The sequence below is a fragment of the Cetorhinus maximus genome, unplaced genomic scaffold (genome assembly GCF_964194155.1).
Source record: "Cetorhinus maximus unplaced genomic scaffold, sCetMax3.hap1.1 HAP1_SCAFFOLD_2132, whole genome shotgun sequence".
Taxonomy (NCBI): domain Eukaryota; kingdom Metazoa; phylum Chordata; class Chondrichthyes; order Lamniformes; family Cetorhinidae; genus Cetorhinus; species Cetorhinus maximus.
The window spans coordinates 40001-52500 of NW_027598071.1; the positions used below are offsets into that span (position 1 = coordinate 40001).

The 12500-nt window shown below is 49.0% G+C and overlaps 1 protein-coding gene across 1 annotated transcript in view; it reads left to right on the forward strand.

The window, feature by feature from the left end:
- Positions 1-12019, forward strand: part of LOC144677017 (cell division control protein 42 homolog) — a 12414-nt gene extending 395 nt beyond the window's left edge. Inside the window, exons 2-4 of the mRNA XM_078537283.1 lie at positions 9982-10054; positions 10271-10380; positions 11786-12019. Coding sequence (XP_078393409.1) covers positions 9982-10054; positions 10271-10380; positions 11786-12019 — 417 coding nt within the window. The remainder of the gene's footprint in view (positions 1-9981; positions 10055-10270; positions 10381-11785) is intronic.
- The last annotated feature ends 481 nt before the right edge of the window (positions 12020-12500 follow it).

Consider the following 12500-nt stretch of genomic DNA (forward strand, 5'->3'; position numbering starts at 1 on the left):
CTGATCCCCAACACTAACCCCTAACCCTAACCCTCTAACCCTAATACTAATCCCCAACCCTAACCCCTATCCCTAACCCTACTCCCTAATCATTAACCCTAACCTGAACCCTAACTCTGACCTGTAACCCTAACCCCTAACCCTAATCCCCAACCTTAACATTAACCCTAACCCCAACACTAACCTCTAACTCTAACACTAATCCCCAACCCAAATCCCATTGCTATCACTAATCGCCAACCCTAACCCCTAACCCTAGCCTCTATCCCCTAATCCCTAACCCTAACCCTAATCCCTAACCATTAACCCTAACCCATAACCATTAACCCTAATCCCTAACCCTAATCCCTAACCATTAACCCTAACCCTAACCCCTAACCATTAACCCTAACCATTAACCGTAATTCCTAACCTAACTCTAACCCGTAACCCTAACCGTAACGCTAACTCTAACACTAGCCCTAACCATAACATTAATCCCTCACCCTTAACCCTAACTCTAACATTAACCTCTAACCCCTAACTCTAACCTCTAACACTAATCCCTAACCCAAATCTCATCACTATCACTAATGGCCAACCCTAACCCTAACCCTCACCCTAACCTCTAATCCCTAATCCTAACCCTAATCCCTAACCATTAACCCTAACCCCTAACCATTAACCCTAACCCTAACCATTAACTCTAATCCCTAACCTAACTCTAACCTGTAACCCAAACCGTAATGCTAACTCTTACTCTAACACTAACCCTAACCATTAACACTAACCCTAACCGTAACACTAATCTCTAACCCTTAACCCTAACTCTAACCTCTAACCCATAACCCCTAACCATTAACCCTAACCCCTAACCATTAACCCTAACCCTAACCATTAACTCTAATCCCTAACCTAACTCTAACCCGTAACCCAAACCGTAATGCTAACTCTAACTCTAACACTAACCCTAACCATTAACACTAACCCTAACCGTAACACTAATCTCTAACCCTTAACCCTAACCCTAACTCTAACCTCTAACCCATAACCCCTAACCATTAACCCTTACCCTAACCTTACCCTAAACCTTAACCCCTAACCTAACTCTAACCCTAACCCAACACTAAATCTAACACTAAACCTAACACTAATCCTAACCCTAACATTAACCCTTAACCCTAACCCCTAACCCTAGTCCCTAACCATTAACCCTTACCCTAACCCTAACTCTAACCTGTAACCCTAACCCTAACATCTAACCCTAACCCCTAATCTCTAATGCTAACACTAATACCTGAACCTACCCTAACCCCTAACCCTAACACTAATCCCTAACCCTAACCCTCAAACCTTAACACTAATCCCCAACACCATCCCCTAACCCTAACACTAACCTCTAACCCTAACACTAATCCCTAACCCTCTAATCCTAACACTAACCCCCAACACCAACCTCTAACCCGAGTGCTAACCCCTAACCCTAACCCTAATCGCCAACAATAACCCCTAACCCTAACACTAGCGTCTAAACCTAACCCCTAACGCTAATTCCTAACCCCAACCCCTAACACTAATACTATTCCCCAACACTAACCCCTAACCCTAACATTAACCTCTAACCCTAACCTTACACTAACCCCTAGCCCTAACCCCAACCCCTAGCCCTAACATTAACCTCTAATCCCTAACCCTAATCCCTAACCATTAACCCTTACCATAACCCTAAACCCTAACCCTAACTCTAACCTGTAAACCTAACCCTAAACCCTAACACTAACATCTAACCCCTAATCCTAACCCCTAACCCTAACTCTAACCCTAACACTAATACCTGAACCTACCCTAACCTCTAACTCTAACACTAATCCCCAACCCAAATCCCATTGCTATCAGTAATCGCCAACCTTAACCCTAACCTCTAACCTGAACCCTAACCCCAAACCCTAACCCCTAACCTGAACCCTAAACCCAAACCCTAACCTTAACCTCTAACCCTTAAGCCAAGCCCTAACCCCAAACCCTCACACTAACCTCTAACCCTAACTCCTAACCCTAACACTAAACTCTAACCCCTAGCCCTAACCCTAATCCCTAAACATTAAACCTTACCCTAACCCTAACCCTAACCCCTAACCATTAACCCTAACCCTAACCTGTAACCCTAACCCCTAACCCTAACCCTTATCCCCAACCTTAACATTAGCCCTAACCCCAACACTAACCTCTAACTCTAACACTAATCCCCAACCCAAATCCCATTGCTATCAGTAATCGCAAACCCTAACCCTAACATCTAACCTGAACCCTAACCCTAACCTCTAACCTCTAACCTGAACCCTAACCTCTAACCTGAACCCTAACCTCTAAGATGAACCCTAACCCTAACCCCAAACCCTAACCTTTAACCTGAACCCTAACCCCAAACCCTAACCTTAACCTCTAACCCTTAAGATAAGCCCTAACCCCAAACCCTCACACTAACCTCTAACCCTAACTCCTAACCCTAACACTAATGTCGAACCAAAACCCCTAACTTTAACACTAACCCCTAACCCTAACCCTTATCTCTAACACTTAACCCGAACCCTAACCCTGACCCTAATCTTGACCTTAAGCCCCGACCCCTCACCCTAACATTAGCCTCTAACCCTAACCCCCTGTAATCGTGAAATTTAACCCCTAACCCTAACCCCTAACCCTAACCCCCAATCCTACCCTAATCCCAAACGTTAACACTCATCCCAAACACTAACAATAATCACCAACCCTAATCCCTAACCCTAATCCCTAACACCAATCCCCAACCCTGACCATAATTCCTAACCCTAACACTCATCCTGAACACTAACGATACTCCCTAACCCTAACCCTAACACTAAACCTCAACCCTAACACTAATCCATCAACACTAACACTAATCCCTAACCCTAATCCCTAAACCTAACCCTAACCTCTAACTCTAAACTCTAATCCTAACACTAACCTTAGCCCTAACTGTATCACTAATCCCTAACCCTTAACCATAACACTAACCTCTAACCCCTAACCCCTAACCCTAATCCCAAACCATTAATCCTAACCCTAATCCCTAACCATTATCACTAACTCTAACACTAACTCCTAACCCTTATCCCTAACCACACCAACCTCTAACTCCAACACTAATCCCCAACCCAAACCCCATTGCCATCACTAATCGCCAACCCTAACCCCTAACACTAACCTCTAACCCCTAGCCCTAACCCTAATCCCTAAACATAAAACCTTACCCTAACCCTAAGCCCTAACCATTAACCCTAACTCTAACCTATAACCCTAACCCCTAACCCTAACCCTTATCCCCAACCTTAACATTAACCCTAACCCCAACACTAACCTCTAACTCTATCACTAATTACCAACCCAAACCCCATCACTATCATTAATCGCCAACCCTAACCCCTAACCTCTAACCCGAACCCTAACCCCAAACCCTAACCTTAACCTCTAACCCTAACCCCTAAACCAAGCCCAAACCCCAAACCCTCACACTAACCTCTAACCCTAACACTAAACCTCAACCCTAACACTAATCCATCAACACTAACACTAATCCCTAACCCTAATCCCTAAACCTAACCCTAACCTCTAACTCTAAACTCTAATCCTAACACTAACCTTAGCCCTAATTGTATCACTAATCCCTAACCCTTAACCATAACACTAACCTCTAACCCCTAACCCCTAACCCTAATCCCAAACCATTAATCCTAACCCTAATCCCTAACCATTATCACTAACTCTAACACTAACTCCTAACCCTTATCCCTAACCACACCAACCTCTAACTCCAACACTAATCCCCAACCCAAACCCCATTGCCATCACTAATCGCCAACCCTAACCCCTAACACTAACCTCTAACCCCTAGCCCTAACCCTAATCCCTAAACATAAAACCTTACCCTAACCCTAAGCCCTAACCATTAACCCTAACTCTAACCTATAACCCTAACCCTTATCCCCAACCTTAAAATTAACCCTAACCCCAACACTAACCTCTACCTCTAACACTAATTACCAACCCAAACCCCATCACTATCACTAATCGCCAACCCTAACCCCTAACCTCTAACCCGAACCCTAACCCCAAACCCTAACCTTAACCTCTAACCCTAACCCCTAAGCCAAGCCCTAACCCCAAACCCTCACACTAACCTCTAACCCTAACACTAATGTGGAACCAAAACCCCTAACTTTACCACTAACCCCTAACCCTAACACTTAACCCAAACCGTAACCCTGACCCTAATCCTGACCTTAAGCCCCAACCCCTCATCCTAACATTAACCTCTAACCCTTACCCCAACCTATAACCGTGAAATTTAACCCCTAACCCTAATCCCTCACCCTAAACCCAAACCCTCACCCCTAACACTAACCTCTAACCCTAACCCCTAACCCTCACCCTAACCCCCAATCCTACCCTAATTCCAATTGTTAACACTCATCCCAAACACTAACAATAATCACCAACCATGGCCCCTAACCCGAATCCCTAACCCTAATCCCTAACCCTAATCCCTAACACCAATCCCTAACCCTGACCATAATTCCTAACCCTAACACTCATCCTGAACACTAATGATACTCCCTAACCCTAGCGCCTAACACTAAACCTCAACCCTAACACTAATCCACCAACACTAACACTAATCTCTAACACTAATCTCTAACCCTTATCCCTAAACCTAACCCTAACCTCTAACTCTAAACTCTAACCCTAACACTAACCTTAACCTTAACCGTATCACTAATCCCTAACCCTTAACCCTAATACTAACCTCTAACCCCTAACCCTAATACCAAACCATTAATCCTAACCCTAATCCCTAACCATTAACCCTAACTATAACACGAACCCCTAACCCCAACACTAACCTCTAACTCTAACACTAATCCCCAACCCAAACCCCATCGCTATCACTAATCGCCAACCCTAACCCCTAACCCTAACCTCTAACACTAACCCCTTACCCAAACCTTAACTTCCAACCCTAACCCCTAATTCTAACATTAATGTCCAACTCAAAACTCTAACCCTAACACTAACCCTAACCATAACACTAATCCCGAGCTGTAAACCCTAACCCTAACCTCTACCCATTAACCCTAACCCTAACCACTGACCATAACCCTAACTCTAACTCTAACCTCTAACCCCTAGCCCTAACCCTAATCCCGAAACATTAAGCCTTACCCTAACCTAAACCCTAACCATTAACCCTAACCCATAATCCTAACCCTTATCCCCAACCTTAACATTAACCCTAACTCCAACACTAACCTCTAACTCTAAAACTAATTTCCAACCCAAACCCCATCGCTATCACTAATCGCCAACCCCAACCCCTAACCTCTAACCCGAACCTTAACCCCAAACCCTAACCTTAACCTCTAACCCTAACCCCTAAGACAAGCCCTAACCCCAAACCCTCACACTAACCTCTAACCCTAACACGAATGTCGATCCAAAACCCTAACTTTAACACTAACCCCTAACCCTAACACTTAACCCGAACCGTAACCCTGACCCTAATCCTAACCTTAAGCCCCAACCCCTCACTCTAGCATTAGCCTCTAACCCTAACCCCCGCCTATAATCGTGAAATTTAACCCCTAACCCTAATCCCTAACCCTAACAGCGATCCCTAACCCTAAACCCAAACCCTCACCCCTAACACTAACTTCTAACCCTAACCCCTAACCCTAACCCCCAATCCTACCCTAATCCCAAACATTAACACTCATCCCAAACACTAACAATAATCACCAACCCTAATCCCTAACACCAATCCCCAACCCTGACTATAATTCCTAACCCTAACACTCATCCTGAACACTAACAATACTCCCTAACCCTAGCGTCTAACACTAAACCTCAACCCTAACACTAATCCAACAACACTAACACTAATCTCTAACCCTAGCTCCTAACCCTAACACTAATTCCTAAACCTAACCTCTAACTCTAAACTCTAACCCTAACACTAACCTTAACCCTAATCGTATCACTAATCCCTAACCCTTAACCCTAACGATAACCTCTAACCCCTAACCCTTACCCAAAACCATTAACCCTAACCCTTATCCCTAACCCCAACACTAACCTCTAACTCTAACACTAACCCCCAACCCTAACCCTAATCTCTAACCCTAACCCCTAACCCAAACACTAACCTCTAACCCTAACCCTGACACTAACCTCTAACCATAACTCCTAACCCTAACACTAATCCCCAACATTAACCCTAACCTCTAACCCCAACTTCTAACCCTAACAATAACCTCTAACTCTAAACTTTAACCCTAACACTAACCATAACACTAATACCTAATCCTTAACCCTAACACTGACCTCTAACCCTAACCCCTAACCATTAACCCTTACCCTAACCCCAAACACTTATCCCTAACCCCAACACTAACCTCTAACTCTAACACTAATCCCCAACCCAAACCCCATCGCTATCACTAATCGCCAACCCTAACCCCTAACCCGAACCCTAACCCCAAACCCTAACCTCTAACCATAACTCCTAACCTCTAACCCTAATCCCTAGCCCTAACCCCTAACCATTAACCTGAACCTCTAACCCTTACTCCTAACCCTAACACTAAACTCTAACCAAAACCCCTAACTGTATCACTAACCCTTAACCCTAACACTAACCTCTAACCCTAACCCCTAAGCCTAACCCTAACACTAATCCCCAACACTAGCCCCTAAACCTAACACTAACATCTAACTCTAAACTCTAATCCTAATACTAACCCTAACCACAACACCAATCCCTAACCCTAACCTCTAATGCCTAACACTAACCCTAACCATTAGCCCTAACCCTAACCCCAACCCAAACCCCATTGCTATCACTAATCACCAACCCTAACCCCTAACCTGAACCCCTAACCCGAAACCCTAACACTAACCAAAATCCCTAACGCTAACCCCTAACCCTAACCCTAACCCAACCGTAACCCTAACCCCAACATGACCCTCTAACTCTAACACTAATCCCCAACCCAAACCCCATTGCTATCACTAATCACCAACCCTAATCCCTAACCCAAACCCCTAACCTGAACCCTAACCCCAAACCCTAACACTAAGCAAAACCCCTAACGCTAACCCCTAACCCTAATCCCTAACACTTAATCCTAGCCCCTAAACCTAATCCTAACCCGTAACCTTAGCCCCTAAACCTAACACTAACCCCTAAAACTAACACTAATCATCAACCCTAACACTAACTTCTAACTCTAACCTCTAACTCTAATCCCTAACGCTAACCCCTAACCTCTAACTCTAACCCCCTAACCCTAACACTAACCTCTAACCCTAACACTAACCTCTAACACCACTACCTAAACCTAACCCTAATCCCTAACCCTAACAGTGACCCCTAACCCTAAATCTAAACCCTCACCTCTAACCCTAACACTAATCCCCAACTCTAACCCTAATCTGCGACCCTAACCCCAAACCCTAACACTAACCCCAAACACTAACACTCATCCCAAACACGAGCAACAATCTCCAACCCTAGCAACTATCCTCGACACTAATCCTAATTCCTAACCCTAACGCTCATCCTGAACACTAACAATATTCCCTAACCCTAGTGTCTAACACTAACTCTAATCCACAAATACTAACATTAATCTCTAACCCCAAACCCTAACCACCAACCCTAACCATTAAAGCTAACCCTAACCCTTACTCTAATCCTTAACTGTAACCTTAACCCCTAACCCTACAGCCAACCCTAATCGTAATCTTTAACTGTAAACCTAACTCCTAAACCCTAACCCCAGTCCTTACACCTAACCCTAATGCCAACCGTAATCCTAGTCCTCAACTGTAAACATAACCCCTAAACACTAGCCCTTAAACCTAAGCCTAAAAACCAACCTTAAACCCTAACCCTTAACTGTAACCCTTACCCTAATCCCTAACCTCTAACCCTATCACCAACCCTAATCCTAAACTGCAACCCTAACCCCTAACCCTAACCCCTATCACCAACCCTAATCCTAATCCTTAACTGTAACCCTGGCCCCTAACCCCAGCCCTTAAACCTAACCCTAACCCCTAACGCCAACCATAATCCTAATCCTTAACTGTAACCCTAACGCCAGCCCTTAAACCTAACCCTAACCCTAACACCTAACGCCAACCATAATCCTAATCCTTAACTGTAACCCTAGCCCCTAACCCTTAAACCTAACCCTAACCCCTAACGCCAGCCCTTAAATCTAACCCCTAACTCCTAATACCAACCCTAATCCTAATCCTTAACTGCAACCCTAGCCCCTAATCCTAACCACCAACCATAATCCTAATCCTTAACTGTAACCCTAACCCCTAACGCCAGCCCTTAAACCTAACCCTAACCCCTAACACCAGCCCTTAAACCTAACCCTAACCCCTAACACCAGCCCTTAAACCTAACCCTAACCCCTAACACCAACGGTAATCCTAATCCTTAACTGCAACCCTAAACCCTAACCCCAACCCGTAAACGTAACCCTAACCCTAACCCTAACCCTTAAACCTAACACTAACCCTTAATCCTAACCCCTAACTCCTAACACAAATGGTAATCCTAATCCTTAACTGCAACCCTAAACCCTAACCCCAACCCTTAAATCTAACCCTAACCCCTAATCCTAACCCCTAACACCAACCCTAATCCTAATCCTTAACTGTAACCCTAGCCCCTAACCCTAACCCTTAAACCTAACCCCTAACCCCTAACACCAACCCTAATCCTAATACTTAACTGTAACCCTAGCCCCTAACCCCAACCCTTAAACCTAACCCTAACTCCTAATCCTAACCGCTAACTCCTAACACCAACCCTAATCCTAATCCTTAACTGTAACCCTAGCCCATAACCCCAACCCTTAAACCCAACCCTAACCCCTAACTCCTAACACCAACCCTAATCCTAATCCTTAACTGTAACCCTAGCCCCTAACCTCAAACCTTAAACCTAACCCTAACCCCTAATCCTAACACCAACCCTAATCCTAATCCTTAACTGTAACCCTAGCCCCTAACCCTAACCCCTAACGCCAGCCCTTAAACCTAACCCCTAACTCCTAACACCAACCCTAATCCTAATCCTTAACTGCAACTCTAGCCCCTAACCCTAACCACCAACCGTAATCCTGATCCTTAACTGTCACCCTAACCCCTAATCCCAGCCCTTAAACCTAATCCTAACCCCTAATCCTAACCCCTAACTCCTAACACCAACCCTAATCCTAATCCTTAACTGTAACCCTAGCCCCTAACCCCAACCCTTAAACCTAACCCTAACCCCTAATCCTAACACCAACCCTAATCCTAATCCTTAACTGTAACCCTAGCCCCTAACCCCAAACCTTAAACCCAACCCTAACTCCTAATCCTAACACCAACCCTAATCCTAATCCTTAACTGTAACCCTAGCCCCTAACCCCAAACCTTAAACCCAACCCTAACCCCTAATCCTAACACCAACCCTAATCCTTAACTGTAACCCTAGCCCCTAACCCCAAACCTTAAACCCAACCCTAACCCCTAATCCCTAACACCAACCCTAATCCTAATCCTTAACTGTAACCCTAGCCCCTAACCCCAACCCTTAAACCCAACCCTAACCCCTAATCCTAACCCCAGCCCTAATCCTAATCCTTAACTGTAACCCTAGCCCCTAACCCCAACCCTTAAACCCAACCCTAACCCCTAATCCTAACACCAACCCTAATCCTAATCCTTAACTGTAACCCTAGCCCCTAACCCCAAACCTTAAACCCAACCCTAACCCCTAATCCTAACCCCAGCCCTTAAACCTAACCCTAACCCTAATCCCCCCTCACCTACAGCCGGATGTGAGTAACCCCCCCCCTCCTCTCTCTCTCTTTCTCTCTCTCCACCTCTCCGTCTCTCACCTGCTCCGCCAACCCCCAGGTGTTCGACAACTACGCAGTCACGGTGATGATCGGGGGCGAGCCGTACACGCTGGGACTCTTCGACACGGCAGGTAAGACGCTCGCTGCCGGTGGGGGCGGTGGGAGGGCTGTGGGGGGGGTGGGTGAAGCCATGTGTGTGTGTGTGTGTGGGGGGGGGTGGGTGGAGGGTGGGGAGCGAACGGATGTCGAAAGATGGCACAGCCCGTTCCGAGCGATGCAGCCCGTCAATTTTAGCATTTTATACTCCCGCTCTCTCTCCCGCTCTCTCTCTCTCTCTTCTCCCCTAGGCCAGGAGGATTACGACAGGTTGAGGCCTCTGAGTTATCCACAGACCGACGTCTTCCTGGTCTGCTTCTCCGTCATCTCTCCGTCGTCGTTTGAGAATGTCCGAGAGAAGGTGCCTTCGATCTTTACCCCACACCCCACAACAACCTTGAAAGCGCGTTTCCCCCGTTTCATGAGCCCGGCACAGACGCACCGCTCGCCCCGCTCGCCCCCACTCAACCCGCTTACCGCGCCCGCCACCACTCGCCACGCTCTACCACCCCCCCCGCTCGCTGTGCAATCCCACCACTCCCTCCTGCGCGCCGCGCTCTCCCTCCTGCTCGCCGCGCTCTCCCTCCTGCTCGCCGCGCTCTCCCTCCGCTCTCCCCCCTGCCGCTCGGCGCGCTCTCCCACCTCTCACCCGGTTGGCTCGCTCTCTGTGCTCTCCCTCCGCTCTACCCCGCTCTCCGCGGTTTCCCCTGCTCTCCCCCATTCTCTGTGCTCTCCCTCCGCTCTCCCCCGCTCTCCGCGCTTTCCCCCGCTCTCCGTCCACTCTCCCCCGCTCTCCTTGCTCTCCCTCCGCTCTCCGCGCTCTCCTCCACTCTCCCCTGCTCACCGCGCTCTCCCTCTGCTCTCCGCGTTCTCCCACCGCTCTCCCTCGCTCTCTCCTCCGCTCTCCGCGCTCTCCCCTGCTCTCTCCTCCGCTCTCCGTGCTCTCCCCTGCTCTCTCCTCCGCTCTCCGCGCTCTCCCTCTGCTCTCCGCGTTCTCCCACCGCTCTCCGCGTTCTCCCACCGCTCTCCCCTGCTCTCTCCTCCGTTCTCCGCGCTCTCCCTCCGCTCTCCGCGCTCTCTCCCGCACTCTCGCCGCTTTCCCCTGCTCTCCCCGCTCTCCGCATTCTCCCTCCACTCTCCCCCGCTCTCCATGCTCTACCCCGCACTCCCTCCACTCTCCCCCGCTCTCCGTGTTCTCCCCCGCACTCCCTTCGCTCTCCCCGTACTCCCTCCGCTCTCCCCGCACTCCCTCCGCTCTCCCCGCACTCCCTCCGCTCTCCCCGCTCTCCCCAGCTCTCTACGCTCTCTCTCCACTCTCCCCCGCTCTCCGCACCCTTCCCCGCTCTCCGCGCTCTCCCACCACTCTCCGCGCTCTCCCACCACTCTCCCCCGCTCTCCGCGCTCTCCCTCCGCTCTCCCCCGCTCTCCGCGCTCACCCTCCGCTCTCCGCGTTGTCCCTCCGCTCTCCGTGCTCTCCCCCACACACTCCCTCCGCTTTCCCCCACTCTCCGCACTCTCTCTCCGCTCTCTCACCGCTCTCCTTCCGCTCACCCTCTGCTCTCCCCCGCTCTCCGTGCTTTCCCCCGCTCTCCCCGCTCCCCGCGCTCTCCCTCCGGTCTCCCCCGCTCTCCCTCCGCTCTCCGCGCTCTCCCTCCATTCTCCGCGCTCTCCCTCCGTTCTCCGCGCTCTCCCCAGCTCGCCTCACTTTCTAACTCCGCTCTCCCGTTCTCTCCCCCCACCCCCCCACTCCCCGGGCCGCGGAGCAGTGGGTGCCGGAGATCGCGCACCACTGCCCCAAGACGTCCTTCCTCCTGGTGGGGACCCAGATTGACCTCCGCGATGACCCCAGCACCGTGGAGAAGCTGGCCAAGAACCGACAGAAGGCGGTGACCAGCGAGACGGGTGAGAAACTAGCCCGGGACCTGCGGGCGGTCAAGTACGTGGAGTGCTCAGCACTAACACAGGTGAGGAGAGGAGCTGGGGGGGGAAGTGGGCACTGAGAGGGGGTTAGAGGGACCTCCCCAGATACAGGAGTGTGTGAGAGAGAGAGAGAGGGGGTTAGAGGGACCTCCCCAGATACAGGAGTGTGTGTGTGTGAGAGAGAGAGGGGGTTAGAGAGACCTCCCCAGATACAGGAGTGTGTGTGAGAGAGAGAGAGAGAGGGGGTTAGAGAGACCTCCCCAGATACAGGAGTGTGTGTGAGAGAGAGAGGGGGTTAGAGGGACCTCCCCAGATACAGGAGTGTGTGAGAGAGAGAGAGAGGGGGTTAGAGGGACCTCCCCAGATACAGGAGTGTGTGAGAGAGAGAGAGAGGGGGTTAGAGGGACCTCCCCAGATACAGGAGTGTGTGTGAGAGAGAGAGAGAGGGGGTTAGAGAGACCTCCCCAGATACAGGAGTGTGTGTGAGAGAGAGAGGGGGTTAGAGAGACCTCCCCAGATACAGGAGTGTGTGAGAGAGAGAGAGAGGGGGTTAGAGAGACC